Source organism: Rhyacophila brunnea, unplaced genomic scaffold, assembly GCF_057557595.1.
Source record: "Rhyacophila brunnea isolate RB1 unplaced genomic scaffold, BYU_Rbru_1.0 scaffold_24, whole genome shotgun sequence".
Taxonomy (NCBI): Eukaryota; Metazoa; Arthropoda; class Insecta; order Trichoptera; family Rhyacophilidae; genus Rhyacophila; species Rhyacophila brunnea.
Window position 1 is genome coordinate 6,906,444 of NW_028232904.1, and position 24,210 is coordinate 6,930,653.

At 35.2% G+C, this 24,210-nt stretch overlaps 1 protein-coding gene across 10 annotated transcripts in view; it reads right to left on the reverse strand.

Annotated features, from left to right (window-relative positions):
- Positions 1–24,210, reverse strand: part of LOC147068969 (uncharacterized) — a 619,588-nt gene that overhangs the window by 486,284 nt on the left and 109,094 nt on the right. For all 10 annotated transcript variants that reach the window (XM_085951200.1, XM_085951199.1, XM_085951197.1 and 7 more), the window contains one exon: positions 9,405–9,531. In XM_085951200.1, coding sequence (XP_085807326.1) covers positions 9,405–9,531 — 127 coding nt within the window. The remainder of the gene's footprint in view (positions 1–9,404; positions 9,532–24,210) is intronic.

Below are 24,210 nucleotides of genomic sequence, written 5' to 3' on the forward strand. Positions count from 1 at the left end.
AGAATATAAACTTGAGAGATTAAAGTAAACTCCCCATAATAGACGCTATATCTATAACTATTCTTAACATATGCGGGAATTGCACCTTGGATCTTCCGCCCGCTAGTGCGATGAATATGAATAGCACCGCTGCAGCGGTAATAAAATTACATCAACAACTGTGTGCGTTTGACACCTTCTCCGTGTTGATACACCTGTTTATTTACTGCCTGGAGACAGGACACAGTACATACTAAAATTTCACTGTAATAAACGCAGACAAACATTTAATAAAACAGGAAAGAGCTTCGACCCCGAGGGATCCAAAGATTGAATCGCAAATAAGATAGCGGAAGGACCATGTGGGCGGAAGGTTGGCGCACAGTATCACAACACCATCATAATAATATTATCAAAGGGCGAAGAGTGCTTGACTTGCATTAATTACATTTCTAGCTTTTTATCAAAATCAAAATTTCGATAAAACAGCTAAATTAGCGATATTTTAATGATCAACTTGACTGGAGAACCTTGCAAACATAATACCTACATACAATGTACTTACTATGAATAGCGCAAAATTATTCCATATTTAAATAATGAAATTACAGCGCTATTAACTAGCGACAATATTATGAAATTAATAAGTATGTAATCGTAACTAATATCTGTATGAGCATAGGCCAAAACAAAAAATATAATTATAATAATTTTAAAAATCAGAACAGACTCTGAAATGTTCTGAGTTTTGCATCGCGTTACTATAATATTATTATAACGCATGTACATCGGTCATTGTCCGAGTGCATATTTTCGTCAATTATAATCGTTTACCTCTGCCCAAGGAACCTTAGCAACAATTAAACATACTATTATATTCTCGGGGAAAAACAAAGAAATGGAGAAAATCTCAGAATAATTTTATTACTGACCAACATACGTGATATATTATCAAATTGGCTACACTTTAAAAATGACCATCTCAATATTAGGTTTGTTCACGAAAACAACCATTAAAATATTATTTAACAGCAATAATAATATACGTATTCTGAACTCATCAGTTATAAGTATAGTGTATATCTTTAAATTTTCGGTGATTCTTCTTCTTATTGTGCCATCCCCTAGCGGAGGTCGGCCACCATCAAGGCGATCTTATTTTTGTCGTCTGCTACCCGGAACAGTTCAGTGGAGCTGCACTCGTACCAATCACGGAGGTTCTTAAGCCACGAAATGCGGCGCCGTCCTCTGCTACGCTTCCCATTGATCTTTCCTTGAATGACAAGTTGGGGAATGCTGTATTTTTTTGTCCTCTCATAATGTGGCCGAGGTACTGTAGTTTCCCGGTTTTGATACTACGTAGAACTTCTCGGTCCTTCCCCATTCGATTGAGAACTTCAACATTTGTCACCCGGTCAGTCCAAGGAATTTGAGGATGCGTCTATACAGCCGATTATCAACCGAAGTCGGTGAATAATTGGCGAATTTATTGTCTAATTATAATTGGTTCAGAGTTACGACCACTCCGCCGGCAAGAGTGTGTGTACGAATCCCGCTCGATCCAATATTTTTGTTTTCTAGGAATTTATATTATTTTCAGGAGAGACTTTTCAAAGAATTTTCAATTAAAAAATGCTATAACCTTGTATATCTACCTATATTCAGACTTACGACAAAAAAAAAGATGAAAGAAATTTTAAATCGATTCACATGAAGATCAGTGTTGCCATTACTGTCGTTGACAAAAAATCTGCCAGAGAATAAATAAACCAGCTTGCAGAAAAATATGCGAGATTTTTGCGATATTCAAAAAAAAGTCTAAAATCTAGCATTACAAAAAGTAAGTCTAGTAAGGATGAACAATGTTTTCAAGGAAACAAATATTGGAGAAGAATATTTATTGTTCTGCAACAAATCGATTATTAGAAATACGAATCGTTTAAATATTTTATGTTACATTAAATTTATGACAAATAATATTTTTGAATAAAAAATTATATGTTATTTGCGGTGTCGAACAATTCTAGATTTAACTCAGTAAACCAGATCTGGCAAAAAAACGCCTAATAGGCAACGATATGTTATTATTGCCTCATATTTTTTATAATAATATGCTTTCGTAAACCCCTGTGCTTTTGGCGAACGCTACTGAGCTTTCCGAGACGCAAAAGCTCACACACCTTTCGTCACCTGCGTGTCATTAGGTCGTGAATGGCGGCGAGCGAGCAGTGTTAACTTACTCTACTTTGACTTGAAAGAACGCTCGGCTACAGCTATTTAGCCGCGTAAATAACTGAAACTACAGTAATTTCAAATGTATAAACTTGAAAATACACTCGCCGGTTCATTGATCCTGATACAACTATTTTTAGATAGTACACATAGTGAACAGATTGGAAAGACTTGAAAGGTATTTGGTCAGATCGAAGATAGGAGAGGACGAGGAAGAACTCTCTTGAGATGGACAATCAAAATCGAGGTACTTTGGCCGAATGGGCGAGAGTAGAGTTGGGTATTTCCCGAGAAAATCTCAATCTCGAGATTCGGGATTTCCAGAAATAAATTCTCTAGAATTCTCGATATATCGGATGATTTAAAAAAAACCTGTGAAAATCCGAAAATCAGTGTAAAAACAGACAAATTACAAAAAAAAATGATTTTTTTTATTTATGTAAGAAGACAAACAAAATCGAAGTAGGAAAACAAAAATAGTTCAAAACATCACTTATTAAAATGGAATTTCAAAAAATACAGACTGTCAATCGCTGCGTCTGACAATCGCGTACCTAAGCTTTTGAGACACAAAATTCCCTGATGTTGCAAAAATTGCGCTCATTTTGAGTCGATGTTGGCAATTGTGTTAAATGCCCCGATCAGTCTTTGAAAAAGAAATCCCGAATCCCGAGAAAAGATTCTCGAGATCCGGGATTTTCCGAAATGTTGAAAATTTCAATTCTCGAGAATTCCCGAAACCCAACTCTAGGCGAGAGTGGTGAAGCCGAGCTCAATCAAAATATACCAACGAAGAAATAAAATAATAACATATAAGTAGATCAAATTATGTTTTATTCAATGCACAATTTGTTGTAAATTTATGTTGCATTGAACGCAAGATGTCTAAATATAATAAACTATTTTTTGTATTTAACTTATAATAATTCATATGATGTATGAATGTCACATAGTTTAGTGAAAACAATAACGTAGTTTAGAAAGTGCTTCAGTGTGAATTGGAAGAACCGCTAGTTAATTTCGTCACGATTAGATAGGACACACATAACTTAACGGTCAAAGCACATGGACGCGAATCCAGCTGGTTGTCATTTTTTTTCAAAGGGATTTTTCTAGTACATAGTTAGAATATAAGATTTATGTATGTGTAAATGTAAATAAATATTATGTTGTATAAAATAAAGAAGTTTCTTGAAATGATTATTGAAATTATCAGCTGTGCATATGCCATTCATTCAACCCCTATTTATGGAATGTGTGTGAGATAAATATATAACATTATAATTCATAATACCTATCTACCTTGAATCCAGATAATATTCAAATTGAATGAAAAAGAACGTACACATACGAAAACATTGTAACTACAAGATAAAAATATTCTTTGAATATCAATATCACTCATTTATGACAATATGCATCGGAATTGCACAAGATTCATTCGGGTATGCTCGGCTGTGTTCGGCAGCAGACGCATCGTTTATTGTTTTAATTCGCCGTCTAGCCGTCTCTGGGAGCCTCTACCGAGTAGAGGATTCCCAGAGACGTATTATACTGAAGCAACCTTTCCAAATAAACAGACTGCTAGTCTGCGAAAAAGATTCATTCTAAAATCTAAACACTATTCATACATGTTATTATTATTATAATAATGAAAAAATATTAACTCCAATGCAAGTCAGTTTATATAAGATTTTCAGAACATTCAATTTGTTGTCATGGTAGAATTGGGCATCGTCATACACAGATATGCCATAATGTTAATTGATGTTTTTAGTTTTAATTTTAATACGAAAGAATGGACTTTGAGATAAAAAAATATTGTACATATTAAGCAATTAAACAATCATAATTAGGTACACATATGGCATATGACAGATGCCAAGATATTGCTATTTCTCAGAAATTACAAGTAAATTCTATATTACAATGGAGAGTTTACGGAATATATTTTACTATACAATGTTAGATACTTATTTGTTTCTTTGTTAAACGCCACAACAGGCCGTGAAACCCGTTTACAGTGAGTGGCAAAACTCCCAGGCTTGAGGAGTTTACATATCAGATCATTTAAATATATTTTTACCTCACCGGTTATCGAACCCGGAGCTCTTTATGCTTTTCGCACTGCACCACGAGAGCCGATAACAATTAAATTAAATGTAAAAAATATAGTATGTATTGAGATTACCACACGCAATCCTAAGAGGATCATATATGGACCTCCACGGAGTGGAGGTTGTATTAACAGGTTTGGCCACCAGCTCAACACATACACTGGGTCCCAACACATATTGTAAATGTAAAACGACAAGTGAATTTGTCTGACCGGGTATTCGAACCGATTACAAGCCGACACGTTGCCGCTCGGCCACATAACATATAAGTAAGTACCTCTAAATACTGTAAAGGCATAAAGCCCATTGACGCAGCGAGTGCGGCGCTCGCGCAAAATTTCTACAAGTGGCGCGTAAATCATCGAAAATACAACGTAATCAAATACGCCAGCGCACACTGGACTTGACGATGCCTTCTGCCCCGCCTGCCGCATGAGTCACCGTTTTTCGTTTCTCGGCGATACGATTTAATGACAAAACAAAGAAGTCCATTCATTGAACACGGCTACCAAAATCACGCTGCTCGAAGCGTCGTCGTTCGACGGACGAAAAGTCATTATTTAATAACAGAGAAGTCATTGTTTAATTTTATTCCGTGTCCTATATTTCGCTGGTTGAACAATGTCGTCGTAAATATTAATTACAAGCCCCGAAATAATATAATATTTTTATTGCTTTGTTATGAGAGACGCTGTAATAATAATTATTTTGTGCTGCTTGGGCCGCTTATTACATAGGTGAAGGGTAATGCGCGGCAAGAGACGTGTGATTATGGTTATGAATAAACGCTTCATACGCTGACTTCGCCCGCTCGACGCGTTCTATGGGCACTATCGCTTAGGCATAAAGCCCATTGACGCAGCGAGTGCGGCGCTCGCGCAAAATTTCTACAAGTGGCGCGTAAATCATCGAAAATACTACGTAATCAAATACGCCAGCGCACACTGGACTTGACGATGCCTTGTGCCCCGCCTGCCGCATGAGTCACCGTTTTTCACTTCTCGGCGATACGATTTAATGAAAATACAAAGAAGTCCATTCATTGAACACGGCTACCAAAATCACGCTGCTCGAAGCGTCGTTGTTCGACGGGCGAGAAGTCATTATTTAATAACAGAGAAGTCATTGTTTAATTTTACTCCGTGTCCTATATTTCGCTGGTTGAATAATGTCGTCGTAAATATTAATTACAAGCCCCGAAATAATATAATATTTTTATTGCTTTGTTATGAGAGACGCTGTAATAATAATTATTTTGTGCTGCTTGGGCTGCTTATTACATAGGTGAAGGGCAATGCGCGGCAAGAGACGTGTGATTATGGTTATGAATAAACGCTTTATACGCCGACTTCGCCCGCTCGACGCGTTCTATGGGCACTATCGCTAAGCGTGCAGCTTGGTCACATAGTCAATTAACAAAATATGAAAGGCTTATGACGTATCACTTGGCTATCTGGATAAAAAGTTTGTAATAATATGTAAGATTTTGTTTTTTAAGTTTGAAAGAGATGGGCGTGAAAGATGTATGAGTGGAAGAGAGTTAGTATGAAAGTTCCTTTTGTAGCGACTGTACCACTCACTCAATTATCAAGTGAGATTTTTTTCTTCTATTTAAAAGCAGTCGGAAGAAACACGTGTTGCGAGCGGACGCAAGTTGAATTTGTGTACTCCGCGCTAAAAATAAACTATTGTTTTAATTATTAGCATATAAGTGTGTAGCAAAGAAAAATCACTGAAAATATAAAGCCACGTGCTTATAAACAAAAAAAAAGGACAAAGACTTTTCATTTAACCCAAATCTGTTTAATTAATTTTTGTGAATCCTGAGTTCGACACAGTTCTGAGCTAGACCGGAACTCGGGATATCTCAATCCCCAACCTAAGACAACAGAAATAATAAAATAAGTTTAAGTATAAAAAAATGTTAAAATCGAATTAATTACTTCAAGCAAGGTTCTGGTTCAGCACTAACCCGAGCGTTCACTCGTTGGGGTAATTTAAAAAAATGAAGTTAGAAAAAACACAATTTCCTAGATTATTTCCCCGTCATTATTTTACGAGACAGAATAATGTTAAATTGAAATAAAAATGTAAGTGCGGCTGCTAGTCATGTCAAATACGGAAGGAAGTCAGCCGGTAAAATCACTCACCGAAAAGAATCGCTGAAGCCAAACACATAGTCGAGCGAAGGTGTGTGACGAGCGATGCGCGCGGGTAATAAATGACAATAGAAAATAGATGCAACAAAATTAATCGATGATGGATTTTGGTTGATCGGAATTGATTCGTGTAAACGTAAAAAGCGTGTACCTACATTCAGTTGTAATACAACATGGTTTCATTGGGATATTGAAGGGGAAGAAATAACTATTCATATTTTCTTTTCCTCAACCAGCTTACTTGTAAGTCGTTTTTAAATTAACCGTGAGAAAGCCCGCGTCACCTCATAGTATCACTATTGGATCATTAACGGCCTGCCTCAGAAGTTATACGTGTCCAAATTTACAAATTACAATACTTTGTTCTCCTATAGATAGCATTCATTACCGGGTAGTTATTGTGTTACAAATTGTCCAGGCGTTTACGTGGTTGATTTAAATCACAACGGTTTTTTTTATCAATGGGTTTTTTAAAGATATTTCCAAGTCAATATTGTGCACGTTCGTTGTTTAAAATTTTAGCATGGCTATCATAGTAAAGACGTGTCTCCGGTCCGAAAGAGCTGTCAAAAGAAATAACTATAATATATTAGAATTAACAGAAAACTTTATATGTAAAACTATTATTATTCGAGTTTTACAACGTTTTGTCAATTCAAATAATTAATTTATCAAGTAATATAACAAAAACTTAACCCTGATGTTGAAGGATCGCGATGTCTACCCAATATAGAACCGGCCACATTCGCTGCATAATAAATTCAAATAGGTAGGTACTTTGAATATATTGTGGTGACAGTACTTTATACCAAAATTTTGGGTGTAGAGCTACGAATATGTGTATATATATCATTTTTATTATATATTAGCGAAAGCCCGCAAATTAATCTGTGTGAAATACGGAAATGAAAAATTCCTTCTTCACCCGGGCGATCCATATTTCTATCAATTATTGTTGGAAGTCCGTTGTTTTCAAAACAGTTGATCTTGTAACTTTGGAACCTTTTCATATGCCAAGATATATACTATTAACATGCCACATAAACGTGAAGTTCGATAGTTTTGACAGAAATATGACATAGTTAGAGCGACGCCGAGCGAGAGAAAACGATGGAATACGTTTTATGTAAGAGCAGTAGGAAATAATAATGTTAACAAGAATTAAATTTACCTTATATATTCGTGCGAACAAGCTTTAAGTTGTTCCACTATAAATAGGCAGCACCAATTTTTTTTAAACCTATGCACCTTGCATACATATTGGTCTGTTAATTAGTTTTAGCGCCACGAATAAACGGATACGCCGATAGCTATCACTGAAATATAGAAAACGCTAATCAAAAGCCAAATATTAATTACACAATGATACGACAATTTTATTATTACCTAGTACAGATTCTTGTCGTCGAATTAATAATATAATATCTGATGAATAAAATTTGTGTTTTCACCCGTTGTGAAAATAGTCTAAACATACTATGAAGTGAATCAAACGCCTAGGACGCTTGTGGCGCGTCGCTCCACTCTGTTGCCAGCGTAGGACGTAGCGCTTTACGCGGCGTGATTCAGCCGCGCGCTGCGGAAATTGCCAATCTGTCGATTTAGATTACTTGTAAAGCAAAAAAAAATCTATAATAATAAAATAAAATCTCGAATGATTGAGTTGAGTCACCCCGCCGGCTCACGTGCGAAGAAGCCTGCGGGCAATTTATTATGGCGAGGGTAAAGGAATACAGGTAGTATATGAGATAGTCTGAAATATCACGTCACATTATTAAAGGTATGTTCGCTCATCAATCACGTGTCAGATTAACGATAATGGTGTAGTTAGGGCGCGCAGGTATGCGATATCTTTGACATTTCAAATATTTCAAATCTCAGATGGATGGCCCCAATAATATTCGATGAATCATATTATTGAGCGGTATAATATTTTTTCAAATTATTTTGTTTCCATGCTCATGGGAAATAACGTCATATGTAATCCATACAGAATGACGTAAGCGAAAATCTTAATTAGCAAGGCAACGCCGATCATTATTAAAATATTTTTGTATTGACGTACAATGAATGGTAAAATTATGAAAGCTGCACAGTGTAAATTGAATAATTATATGTTAATAGTCTATACAAACTTTAGCTAATTTATTACAGACCATCTTCGAACGTAAGACGATTATAAGGACTTCTACAGGGTGAAGGTTGTATTAACAGATTTTCGTTTTACTACAAATGGATGTTTGCCTCATGCTTTACCTATTAGGCCAAATACACATTGAAAAAGAAACATATGAATTTGCCAGATACGGGATTCGAGCCCAGGACCCTCGACATTATAAACAAATGCGGAAACCGCTCGGCCATTGCGGACGATAATTTAGCGGTTGCTAATTAATTGTGTTTTCTCATTTGAATATTTTAATTGTATACAGTTATTAAAATGGCGTCTGTCTACATAACATAATATTATGTAAAGAGTGTAAATAATATTATACGACGTGTTCAATACTGCTAGTGTTTGTGTATATAATCGGTACTCAAAATATTTTTCTTGTTACAATATTATGATAGCTGTCAGATTTTAAGTTGCATAATCGTGCGCGCACATAATATTTATTTTGGTCTCCATAAAACAAAACACAAATTCAAAACCCTATACTTAAATAGAGAATCTAAAGCTATTTATACGGATCTGACAACACAATAAATTTACTATAATGAGTCAATTTATTTTGCTATAAATTTTTTAATGGGTTATTTTGCTATCAACAGATACTTTATAATCATTTTTTCACCAGGTACTTTATGGCGATTCCACAATATTTCTCATGTGGTTGAGTTATTTATTAGCCTTTTACTATTACAAAATCTACACATAAAACAGGAAGTTAAAGTGAAGAGAGTTAAAATAACATACCTTGCGTCGACCAGGTGGGGTCGCGCCACATCTGCTCGTGATTGAAATGCAGAGGTGGCAGATGAGGAGGCGCTTTGCTATCGCCGCCGGGGCCCTTGTCCCACAGCTTCTTTGCTGCGGGAGCGATCTGGAAGGAAAGAAGAAGACATCGTTATTATTGGGTTATCTTTAAATTTCATAGGATATTATGAAGTAGTGGTTGATAAAATTAGTCTGCGGCGCTAATTGCTCATATTCAAGAACAGGTAAAAAATTAAATCAAATTTACTTGGTTTCGCCAAACGTTGTTCTCATAAAAATACAAGACGTATTCTTATAAGCATAGATCAGTGGCGTAGAGCGGTGTTTCTCAATCGCTTGTCCTATCCAAATTTTTCAATAGTCCTCAAATAGTTGTTGCTTATTTTAAAATGCCCGAGAAAAAAAATCCCAGCATACCAACCTAATATCCCTACGCATAGATTTTCCACACATATTTATACTGACCAATACAATGGATACGTTCCACTTTGAATTTCTGCTGACGTCAACCGGAAAAAAAGTAATTGTAAATAACGTAATGAAATATTTAGGGGCACAAGTTCAAAATTTAAAATTTATTTATCATACGGTTTCATTATTTTGCTATAAATACCTGCGAAAAGATACTCCCTCGTCAATTTAACGTAGATAAAAAAAGCAGTACATTAACAATTATTTTAAGATTAATAATTCGGTAAAAGACCGAGAAATGCGTACGTTGGTTATGTAAACAAAACAACAGACTTCAAACCAGAATGTGAGCGGCCATTTTGTTTTGCTGTGCTTCGTGCTGCCAATACATGTACACCGTAAACTTAATTATACAGTACAATCGGTAGATTCTAAATTCAAACTGCCTTCAAAATGTACTAATATAGGATGCGTAGGCATAAAAAGACTTTTTTGCTAATACTAGAAGTGTAAACAAATTGAAAATGAAGACAACGTTAATAGTTTTATTGTAGTACATATTACAAATAAAGTTAAAGCATTATGATTTATTGGTCAATGAAGGCACGCGCGATTATGTTCTCTATACTAAATGATTTACGCACGCTAGTCTAGTGGCGTAGTACTCGCTTCAGACGCAATGCATAGTTTGCAAATAGCTCCGAATCGGCAGCGGTGGGGGTCCATTCATGAAGACGTTGCTCAGCTGTGATGCCGAGGCATTTTGGCATCGTGTCAATAGAGTTAGCACCGCATAGCATCCCATTTACGATTTGTACATATAGCCGTAAAGAATATTGGAATATTTGCACATAGCCAACAACACTGTGAGTCAGTGTTTATATTATTGTTGTGGCATCTGGTGGGTGAAAAGAAAATTATTTTTACTTTGGCATCATCTACTTACATTACTCACAGCCGTGTGAAATTCGTTTTCAAGTAAGCTCCAGAATAAGGTAATAACTTCACGTCACAAAGCGGTTCCAAAATCATGCAAAATTGCGATAACAGTGTTATGGACGTGTAGTATGGAATAACACATTTAAAGGCAGTGCCAATCTAGTAAGCAAACTAAAATGCTTAGAATGGTTATTATAAAAATGCCGCTATGTTTTAATGCGCACAACTTCGACATATTTTTGGCTGTAGCTACTAATTCGATACTGATCCTAATAATAAGTATGAACGTTCGGCAACACGCTTTTGGTAATCACTCGTGGATGCGACAGGTCGCAATAAGTTATAGGTGTTCGTCACTAGACTCAAAGTTGTCTGGGTATGGGGACTATGGGGTATATACCCAGCAAAGTGCGGATGAATCGATGAGAACCCATAAGTAGTGTAGTTTAATTAGAAGTGAAACAATCACAAACACCCAGACTATGAGATAATAATAGATGTACAGTGACCTCACAGGGATCTAACCCGGAGCCCCCGGATAAAATGTCAGTACATCACGTGCAGTGGAATACGAGGTTAACCCCTCCGCCTTAAAAATCAATAAAAAGTTATTATGGATATTTTTTTCCATTATTCCAATGCCATTTTATCACCGAGAAAATTAAAACCTATCTAACAATAAAATTAATATCAATGATGGCAAAATTGTAACTTATCCCATTCTAGTGTTATAATGCGTAGGATACAATTATTATTTCAGTATGTACATATCACATAAACTCAAATAGCCACTTATTATCTATTTGCCATACACATCGGCGTGATTGCATGTCATGTGAGAAGGCAAGTGGTGTTTACCTTATGGTTGTGTTTTTGTTATCGTTCTGGGGCGCCGGCGTCTGGGCGTCTGATGGTAAAATCTGTCTGGCGTCTGGCTGGACTGAACCTGCCCAGACACAGCGAGCCCGATAATTTTGCGACGTGACAATAATAATAAAATTAAAAGTCTTGGAATTTCTTAAATACAACCCGTTGTATTCAAAGGGTCTGTAGTAGGCACTAGGTAGGGTAATTGAATGCAAAACATGTACATCAAAACTACAATTGGCACCGCAATTTGAGGTTATAGTTTTAATTAATGAATAAAACATAATATAATAAATCTGCAGATGAGATCATTCATAATAACACTAACTGGGGGGAGTGGGTGATTGTAAATTCTACGTAACTATTATCAATATTGTGTAAATGAGGACTTGTTCTAGCACGAACCAATATTCGCAAAAAATATTGTATATTTCTTATGTAGTGGTATATTACTGTGTTTAGTGTTTTAAATATCAGGCAAAAAAATTAAATCAGAAGTTTCTACGAAAAATAGCATGTTATTTAATTCGTATTAGTGTCTTGTATAAAGTCACTTGTACACACTAAGCCAGGGGGGGGCAAACTGCGGCCCGCGGGCCGCATGTGGCCCGCCGTGTATTTTTTTGCGGCCCGCCATTATTAATTGTACTTCTGATTACGAATAACTTTTTTATAATTTTTAAAAAGATATTAAGTAACAATAGATTAAAATTTAAAGAATTTGTTGTTTCGTAAATCTATTATCTCAGTACGTCTTCCTTGCGTCTCGTCTCATACTATATAACCACTATTTTCTACGTTGAATTGGGAATGAATGGAAAGAAATTTCGGATTGTAATCTGGCTCTAGATGTATTGTATGTAGATCAATGGATATTGATAGTGTACCGACAGAGCTACAACTTGAGATTATTGATCTGCAGTGTGACACTGGTTTAAGAGAATTGCATCGTCGTGAAGAAATCTCCAAATTTTACCATTCCCTTAATTCAGACAAATTCGACCAACTTAATGATTATGCAAGAAAAATGTTCGTTATTTTTGGATCAACCTATACCTATATATGAACAAACATTTCCGATCATGAACCTCAATAAAAAATCTTTACGATCAAATATCTCCGATGCCCATTTAGAAGCAGTTTTGAGAATATCAACTACAAAATTAACACCTGAATTAAAAAAAAATGTTCAAAAATGTACAACAGTTTCATTATTCTCATTATTTTTTATGTAATGTTTATTTTTCGTGATAATAAAGAGTGTATATCTAAAAATGGTATTTTGCTTGCGGCCCGCCGCTCATTTTGAATTCTTGAATATGGCCCTACATCCAAAAAGTTTGCCCCCCCCCCCCCCCCCTGCACTAAGCCTATCAATATTCGAAATAATTTAAAAAACAGAATTGCTGTTGACGATAGTTTTCACTCTGAATACGACTCGGGGTTCACAATTATTTGAATAAAATCCCAAATTGAGAAGGTCGGCTTAAAAACGCATTAAAATCTGTAACGTATGTAAACGAAACGCGTATTCATTATCGGTAGTATTTGAGATGCCCACATGACATTGTATTCCTTGCGTTCTATAGCATGGCCGTCATTAAATAGTAAACCAAAGCTTGCTCCATAGTCTTTCTCTATGAGCACTATTTTCGCATTGATATCTTATTTTTTTCTACGGTTTACGTTTACTTGCGTGATTTCTCAAAATAAATAAAACATATTTACACATGCTTTCCATATATGTACATTTTTTACTACAGAATGTTTTCAAACAGTTTTTATACATTGTACTATTGCTTTATATTATGACACATTTACAATGAATTGCGTTTCATCTGCCTGAGAGCAAGTCGTTCAGAACAAAAATAAGAAGCTAGTACCCATGAATTAAAAATAACATTTTACACATAAATTTCATACGCGTATCTTGACAGGTTCAACCTACGCATAATACAATGCACGTATAAATAGCAAATATAAAATAGTCGGAAGCCGGTTGATAGATAAAAAAAGCATAAGATAAAATCAACTGAGTTATAATTGAGGCAGGTCACAGCGTATGGCAGTGGTTTCCAAACTTTATGTTACTACGCCTCCCTTTAAAAAAAAATCTAATCTTGGCGCCTCCCCCGTCCTTATTTCATTAAATAATACAGACACCTTTTTAAATATTCAACAATATACCTACTAATACAAAAATGAAAAAAAAATATTAAAATAAACAAGGTTTTACCACTTGTTTGTTTTTCATGCGAAGAATGTGCTTGTTTATTAGCACAATCAATTTTAATAGTAGTCAATCCAGATTCATCATCGTTCATTGACAAAATGGATTCTATCATGGGCCCCACATCTTGAAGCGGGCCCCCAGACCAGGATCTTTCAATCAATAGCTCCGAAGCAAAGCAGCGACTTTTTTTTACTATTAATAAAATAATGTGAAAAGTGCATTAGCACACTTCCCAAAAACTCAGTAAATAGATTTTCGTTTGCTTCAATATATATGGCGTAGAAATCATTTAAAAGTGGAGACATGGCGAACTTTTTTTTTTTTTGTAATTTTGATTTCCAAAACTCGAATTTTTTATGAATGCCTTCACTTTGTCTTTTTAAATCAGTGAATGCATTGGTGGTCCTTGCATTGATTCATTCACTCATTTTGTTTTTAAATTTCAACCAAATGGACAAGTTTAAGAACAAAATTATGATTAATTTGACCTTTTTAATAGCCAGCGCCCTTCACAATAGTATAGATTTATAGAAGGTAGGTATTATAAAATTAGTCTTCATATTTGCAGACAGGTTTGCAAACAACCTTTTATAGGACTGTTTTTTGTGTAGTTTATAACTAGCGGCCGTTTTATAAACTTTACTACGCAGTTGCAAACTGCAAACCTGTGGCTTCGTTAATTGTGTTAAACTTTTCCCGCCTCCCAGTTTGGAAATCGCTGGCGTATGGCGAAGACTAGATTTTCATTCAAGATAAAAATAATACAGCATTACTGAAATTCCCGCCTCGCTTCTTGTGGGAATACATTGACAATGATGTTCCCGAAGCCACGCTAATCGTGGGCAGTATATTCAATATCGTTCAATGTCAATTACTGTCATCACTAGAAGCAAGCCATTATATTTGGAGCCAAACAGGTCAATATCAACTGTTAGCAAATCATATAACTTTTAATGAGTAATAAAAAATTAACCCAACAAAAATATTGATCAGTGTTACTTCGATAATTTAAAGCAAATCTTTCGAAGATCAGCTAGGTCGATCCATTGCTGGATGAAGGGCTTCCCAGTCGTATCTCTTTACACTGTCAGTCATGTATTTGTCGATCTTGATGACCCAAAAGCCATGTCCGGAAATTTATACGTGTGCAGTTGGCTGTGTCACAATTCATCGCGCAGTATCGGAAATATATGACCGTATAGTAGGTATTGATATCAAATGCATGTCTAAATAAAATCCTTAAAAACCAAAGAAACACAATATAAAGACAGAAGAAAATAGGTAGGTAACTAGATTAGAAATATAATCATGTCTTATATATATTTAAGAATATAAAACTCTGGCAGGTTTTCGCAAGTATCAAATCGCACGATGATAATAACAGCAATATTGCGTCTCTCTATAGCACTCCAACAACCCGAGAGTAGGAACAGGTTATCCGAATATTCAACTTTAGTTATAGTTGACCGTTTCGAAGATGGGTTTATAGCCCGAAACAGCTGTCAACGTAAATGAATCAATTAAAGTACAATTAAACAAAATAACCATATTTAAAAGGTGTTATCTAATACAAATCAATATTACATTAATGTTCTTATTAGATCGAATAAAACTGTAACAATACTGTCTACAGTGCTCCATGAACAACGCGTTCTTTTTTTAAATCTTAATTCTATAAGGCCATCTCTTTCCGGCAAGACCGCTCACGATGAACTGTGCAACGGAGAAATTCAAGGGTCACTTGACGATCACGTGGTCGGGAAATAAACCGCTGAATCGACGAAATCAATACCTACACTGTCCTACACTTAACCTGACTCGCTCTTGTGTTACTCATACCTGAAGAGTTTTAATCTAGCTTGCTGTTTCTTGAAACCAACTGGATACCGACGAAGCCTGGAAGGCCGCAAAATATCATCCACTAGGTGACCACAGCTATGGGATGCTGGTATTATATATTAGAACAAGCCGCGTGGTATGTACATGTATGACTAAAGCAACAAACATACACCAAGAAGAAGACACTTAACCACATTATCGAATTGGAGAAAAGCAAGAACACACGGTGACAACCCAAAAACAAAATACACCGCACAATATTTCATACTGCATTGGCATAAATAGAATATGCAGTAAACAAATCGCTGTCAAACATAGTGCTTATACACACGTCGATATAATTTAATTGACATTTTACACACACAATACGTATCGCAAGTTCGAAAGGCACCCGTGTTAAAAGTTTGCTACTGATGTTCAGTAAGACGTAGCTTTCTTTCGTCGCGAAAGCTCCTTGAATAGGTATAGAGATATCCGACGTTTTTTTTCTATCGAAGTGGATGCCGATATTGTAGCTTCGGAAAAATAGCACTTAGTCACGGCCGCTTACAATGATGTCGGATCGGCCGTACACTCACTACCCCCTATCGCACGCCAGTGGATGAAGATATTATTTTCGATAGAAAACGATCGTTAAAATGAAAGTAACGCTTTGAATATAACATTTTTACGCAAAGAAGTTTGTAGGGCATGCCATTACAAAAAGAAAGTACTTTCAGACTTGAACGATATGATTTTAATATTTGATAATAATAATATTATATTATTACCAAGACACCTAAATAGTAAGGGTTGCAATATCAGGACTGTGCTCAATTAATGATTACGAAATTGGTTTGTGAAAAAAACGTATGTTCGCGAACTACTTATATTATATTGAACTATGCATAACTTGAAAACACCTCACCAACTAGAAAAAATCTAGGTGAAATGAGGGTCGTGGAGATACCCTGTACCTAACTGATTTTTTTTAACGGTACATGTTCAAACACGCGCGTTAACATCACTTTATTCCCTACTTCAATAATTATAGTTTGTCAATTTATGGCTACGGCCGTATGTTGTAGCTTAACCGCTGGGGAATGCCAAAAGAAATGGCGTATTAAAAAAAATACTACCTTATTCTTAGGTCAATATTTATTATAAAGTAATCATTATTCGTAGGATGTTTATCACACTTGAATGGTCATAGCTTATAATTAGTATCTTTAGAATTATCTTCAAACGTGTTAATCTTGCCCATTTTTTGAATAATAAAATGCCTAATTCTTGTCAAATTTGGGATCACAGAGATTATCAATATAATTTTTTATCGTAAATATTTCACTATAATAATGTCGATATAAATTATACTGATGGTTTTATAAATGCGTTTAAAAATTAAAAAATCTAAAAAATCTTAACACCACTGCACATTTATGTACTGAAATATGACTATATTCTAAAAATTTAGAGCGAGAGGTTTAGAAGAATACTATTTTATGTAATAAAAATACTTTATGCAGTCATCAAATGTTTAAAATAAATATAAAGGATAATAAGGCTTCAAAATTATATAAATAGATTATCTACAACGTTTAAGGTATGTCCAGGATCATGCTTTGAAAATAGAACAAAAGCTCCATTTTGACCTACGCTGAGCATGTCCCCCCTTAAGTAAGTACGTATGCCGTTTATAAGTCAAGGGAGAGACATCTTATAGACACCTAGTTTAAATCATGGAAGAAACTATTAATTCAATTTTTAATACAATAGTGAATAGAATTAGACCATTAAGTAAATAATTACAAGATAAAAAGAACTTTTTATATACAAGGTTTTTAAATTTTCTGTTGAATTATTATGCTCAATATGCTCAAACTTGTACTTGATATGAAGTAAATAAAAAACAAGCAAATATAGAATACTGAAATGTCATTTTGATTTCCATAGTAACGCACGTATATATTAATAATTCAGTTGCTAGGACCACCCACTTAGCAACCAATAATAGTGGATTGAATTACGGATTTCTTCCGAAATAACTTTTCATACTTAGATTATAGAAAAATATAGATGGACCATTATGAGTGTTTGTCCCTGAACAGATGACGAATTTTTCTCGCGCTTGGGTCGCCCCCACCACGCTTCCTTCACGCCCCTTTCAAGGGTTTTTCGGAAATACATGACAATGTGCGTGCGGGACCACCCACTTAGCAACCAATAATAGTGGATTGGATTACGGATTTCTTCCGAAATAACTTTTCATACAATACAGAATTTACTGAAAATGAATTCAATTCTACTTAAAGATGGCTAAAAGTATTAAAAGAATGCATTGGCATCGTGTTGATATATTCTAAAAGTTCCAAATGTCTAGCTAATCGGGAAGTTAGTTAAAAATCGATTGCAAGATTTGTACCAGACAAACAACCACCGGACAAATAAGAATACGAGCTAATAAAGACGTTGTAAAACAAACGCATTTGTTGAAGGAACCTATCGAGATATTATTTCTTGCAATAATTTCACGAAATATTGCACGATAAAAATGACAAAGTAAATCATCTCAAAAGAAATGCCACACGAGATAGTATGGCCATCAATGGGGGGTGTAAAAAATATTGAGTGTCAGAATTTTTTTTCGCGATAAACTGAAAAAATATGTAGTGTGAGAATTCTTTTTCATACGAAATGGTAAATGGTGCGTGAAGGCGTAAAAATAATAGCAATTTTATGTATGAAAATTCATAATCAATAATATTATGGCCAGAGATATCTCTGACATAGAGAAAATGATAAATAACGCCATAAACAACATAGATTATAATTATTATACCGATCCGTCGAAAGCTTTGATAGTAGATACCAACGTTAAATAATGTATGTTACAAAAATAACGCACAGCGTGTGCAGAAAGTCCAGGATTCTAATTAACGCATGAATTGCGAGTCAATTTATTATCTCCTTCCAATTAAAAAAACCCTTAACGTTGAAAATTTTTATGTTTTGACATTTAAAATTATCTGAATTCAGCGGTGGCGAAGTCTCCGTACTTAGCGATTATTTAAAAAAAAAACATATTTTTTAATTGCCTTTATAAGTAAATGATAATTTATAATTATTATTTTCTATTTTACAAAATTATATAATTTGCCGACGACATCTGTCTGTAGGTGTGTATTATAAATTGATTGCCGATTTGGTCAACCAGACGGCGCGTAGCAATTCCACTAATACGTAACAAGCTATACATAACACAATCTAACAAATGTTTCAACTAATTTGAATTGGTACATTTCACGCATACAACACATACAGACGATTGCATACGGACTTTAAAAATCAGTAGAATTTGCTAACCCGAGTTGGACTCGTATTGGGCATTACTTTTTTGTTTATGTTCTCTTTTTTTCGTGAGATATCTATTATAAAAAAGGTAAAATACCTAAGACGAACAATAGTGTGCACAGAGTAGTCAGCAAACGGGGTGGGAAAGCGATGGAAATTTTTGAGGAGAGTCTCTATAGGGGAGGGGTTATAATATGATTGGGTGACGATGCAAAGACCGCGTTGGATTAGCCACACAACGTCGGAGAAGCTACCAGTAGAGTAGGCGACGTGAAGAAATGACAATGGGCTGGACCATTGGCGACTGGAGAGAAAGCCGATACATTCACGACTGGTCCTACCTTTCCGCCCATCCCGTTGTCTATGGATGACCTGTCATTGTCTACAAAGTGCTATTACTGACGCGTCTGTCGTGTTCACTTGTCGGAGTATTCTTAGTTTCAGATTATTTTTAACGTATCTTGGAGACCTTGGAGTTCATCTGATTCAGTGGTTCTGTTTTATTAATAATTGGAAGTATTATGCTATTATAAATCGATATCTCCAGCTATCTTGACACAGGGAATGGTTTGATTTGGATATATGAGAAATGATAAATAATACACTAGCATTAATACACCTTCTACAAATGTAATGCATAGATCAATGATACATATTTTTTGGAAATCGATATTACCACCGATTTTTGTGTGAAGGACTAGTCTGACTTTGACAGCTGATGAATAACAGGAATGTATATTATTTATAAATAACACTGATAGTTAATATATTTGATTTGAGAATTTTTTATAATTCAATTTCAAACGAGAAAGGGCGAATCAATTTGTCAATTTTGATTTTGACAGCTGAAAAATGGACCACTCGTTGCTTGTGCAAAAAGTTATGCTCAGGCTTTATTAATCTAAAGATGGCGGTGGCTGGACATGTCGTTCAGCTCGTTGACAACCCACAAATAGCACTCAACGACCACGGGGACGCCCTAAAACCCACCGAATCGACAAACTTATAAAATTCGGCGGATGTAGGTACATGGCAGCGAAAAGGACGGAATAGAGTGGAAGTAGCTAAGGGATTCATCAAGAATTGAACCGACACGGCTGACAATTTTTGCCGATAATGAGAGATAGAAAACAATGAAATTGTAAATAATTTATAATTTATTTATCAGATAATAAGTATTAATAAATGCAGTATAAATAAATCTATTAGCGGCGGGTTTGGCGGGGCGGCCGGACCCAACTCAGCGGTCGGCGGACATAATGTATAGAAAGAGCCATTATAAATAAATGATGGCGTATTTGCTTAGTAAATTCAGAACAAGGCTCGATAATCCCAGAATTTTCGAGCTGAACTGCGCCGAATTACGCAGTGAAAGCCATCATAGACAGCAAAGCCTTGATATCGGTAGTAGGTAGGATCACATCAAAGAAATAAAAATGATAAAACGCGCAAGGATAAAGAAATGTCGGGATTATTAAGTCATAAAATAAATGATTAATTGAGTCGTAACTAAATGTAAAATAGGTAACTAAATGTTAGGTACTGGGTATAATACTATAAGTACCTACATACTTTATTAATACAATCTATACAGAATTATGTTTATTTCTTGAGAGCCGAAATTGCAGGAAAATTAAAAAAAAAAAAACTAAACATACTTATACAGGATTTAATAATATGAAACCATTCTACAGTAAATGAATAATTCCAATGTTAATATTTTTAAAATTTATTGAAAGTTAAAATTTAAATAATAAGATGAGTAGGTAGGTAGGTACTTGATTCTAGAATCTAGATCAGCGATACTCAACCTGCGGCCCGAAACACATTTATTATCAGGAATTTCGTATATCTTGAGATTCGTTTCGACTTTGACGCACAGATAGTGACACCCGAAGAGGATTGTCATTATGGTCCACATCAGAAATGGTATAAGAGTGTTGCTATTGTTGCACACGATTAATTTAAAAAACACATAATTTTTAAAATCTCAAAAATGTTTTGTAAAAAAGGGGGGATTTCATGATTTTTTTCGTCACACCAGTAGTGATGCGGCCCGCGTTACTTTACAAATATATGTATTTGGCCGGAAGAAAAAAAAGGTTGAGTATCATTGATCTAGATGTTACCCGTTCATAAACGACATATCCTTCATATAAAATCAACACATTGTCACAAAACTCTTTGTCTACATCACGTATTTTTTTCATTAAAAAAACACCCCTATCCCATATAACGAAAAATAAATTCGTAGAAAATTATCGATTTCAGTTATGGTTTTTCAAAGGTACCTACATTTTATTCTTAGAAAAAATGAGTTGTTAAGTTTTGTGGGGTTACACTTACTACAGCCCCCTAACCCCACCCCCTTTCCTGGGATGGTCTATTTACGACATCCTCGAGATATAAAAAAATATTATTATGTATAAATCAGAATTTCCATCAACCTTATATGAATTGAACAATACATTAATAAGAGATTTTGTAATACAAATAATTATGTACATTATTATTTGACCTGTATATTGAGACAATCAGTGAAGTCACTAGGCACACCCACCCTTAGGCAGAATTAGAACACCGTACCTTTTCATTATTAGTTTTAAGGTGTCCGCAAATTTCCCACAAAGCAGTCAAACAGTGAAGATTACAGTGTTTCCACGAAAACTTCTATCAAAAAACGGTGATTTTAGGTATTTGTTTATTATTATATTTGTGCACTGTGTATTACAATACAACAATAGCTATGGACGTTATGGTTAGGGATTGCAATACGGAATGAAAATATCAATAGGTACCGGTTTTTCGGTATTTATTATTGAATACCGGTATTCGTTAAAACATTAAAAAAAAAACAGTAAATATAGCCAATAAAATCTCTTTGTATAGCAAAAACCAACCTACCCACATTTATTATGTTGACATTTAAAAATATGTATTGATCATATTAATTAATATTGTAGAACTGGTGATTTTCACAAATAATTTCAATATATTGATAATTTTAACTAAAGCCCTCTAAAAGGCTAAACTGCGGGTGCAGGAAAAGCTCCTTCAACGCATATACAGTCATATCAATAATTGTATTATAGAATAATTATTGAAAATTAGTCACGGATGTTTTTTATTTCGAAATAATATGATTTATCCGGACAATTTTATAAATAGGTATATTTGATGGATTTTGGTTTGTTGTTATTTCACCTCTGTTGGATTCAGTCATATTTTCATTTTAGCAGCACATAACTTATACACCAAATTTAATAGGCAATACAGTACAAAGTAATGAAAAACTAACATTAAAATTCATTTTCAAAACGCAAACGAGTGTGTTTTCTTAATACCGAAAATTCCGGTATTTTGGATTTTTAAAACCGGTATTTCGGTATTGATTAACACGGGAATACCGGTTTTGTAATACCGGTACTGCTATCCCTAGTTATGGTGTCTTAAAACTAAGATATCGATACTTTAAGGTTTAAACTAATGAAGCGACCGCTTCGTTTGCTTCATGGAAAACCACCACTGTACTCATTCCTTCATAAACAACGCATTGAATGCTTGCCCACACGAGACGTCACTGGATACAACTGAAGAAATTATAATTTGTATGCGTTATCGAAATTATTACTAGAGTGAACTAGCTTACTTTATTAGATTACTAGCTTTTGTTTCTTTCTGGGAACAATCCGTTTATTTTTATATTCATAATGATAATGACGTGACAACCGAAACAGCTTTCGATCAAAACGTCAGACTTCGCTCTTCATAAACAATGGTGAAAATACAAAAAAACAACACCAACATAGTTTGCTTCATCTAACGGGCTGGAATGTTTCAAACTCAAACTATCTCATAAGTTATAACTTATAACCAACTAATTATTACTTGGGTGGTATTATGTCTGCCTGGCCAAGATCAAGCGCAGAAGAGGTTGCGGTGACGGATCGCACTATCGCGTCGCTGCGTCAAGAAGCAGGGGGGGCGAGCGAGCCGGCTCGGCAGAGGGGGGCGCCCTTGACAAGGCGAGGGTCGCCGAACCGCTCAAGGCCGCGGCTCTGCCCCCGCCCCCGTGAGGCGTGAAGCGATGCTCCGCGGACCGTGACACGGAGCGACTCTCTCGAAATTTTGTTATTTCGTGAGATCGTTATAGAAAACTTACATTATTAAATGTAGTGGTACAGAAAATAATTCCAATCTAAACCAGACAGAATTAACTATCTTCACAGCGCCTCTCAAGGTGCGGTTAATATTTCAACCGCCATGTCGAAACACTCGTAACAATCATATTGGGCTTAGTATTACGTAGGTACTTCGAGGTCTATTGTTAATAATCCAAACATTGGTTAAAATAAGTATAAAACTTCTTTGTAATTAAAATAATCGACTGAATTAAATTTGTTATGTGTGTAAGAATAATAAATATAATTAAAGTATGCGTCTTTGATTTTGAAATACTTGCCTTTAGATAAGCGTTTTGACTTGACTATTTCCATAGATATTATTTTAATTTGTGTATGGTATAATTAAAAAAACTACTCCACCAATATTAACGATACTTGCACAGGTTGTTATGTTACATTGTTAGTATGCATGCACCAATTTATCAAAGTATGAAACTTAACCAAATTGATATTTGAAATGTTTCAAACTTCTCGAACGCTCTGCAACAATTCTTCAAGACTAAGTTGAGAGGTCAGATAGAATCGCTGGTGGAGTGGTGAGGTGAGGTGCGAGTAGAGGTTCGAGTGCCTACGCCCTACCTCCAGCCTTTTCCGAACATGCGGAATCACTCGGATGCATTGATATACTACTGGATGAATCATATGCTTCTTAAAATTACGCCCGATTTTCAGCGACTCGGCCAGTGTTAAAACTTACTGTTTTAATATCAGCGGACTTAAGTCGATATAAGCTCACTTAATATTTGTCTCGAAAACGACCTGGCAATAATTATGAGTAAGCCCGATCTAGCTCTGTCCGCTCAGACATGAATTTTTGGTAGCTTGCAAGCTTTGGGTTGCAGCACCCTTAGGGTCACTATTCCATGAACGCAAATTTAGTTTTAGAGCCAGGGCAATACGGGTGAAATTCGGGAATCCATGTTAACGGTCTTAACGCATTATACCTACAAGGAAATATTATAAGACGACATTCGTAATATCT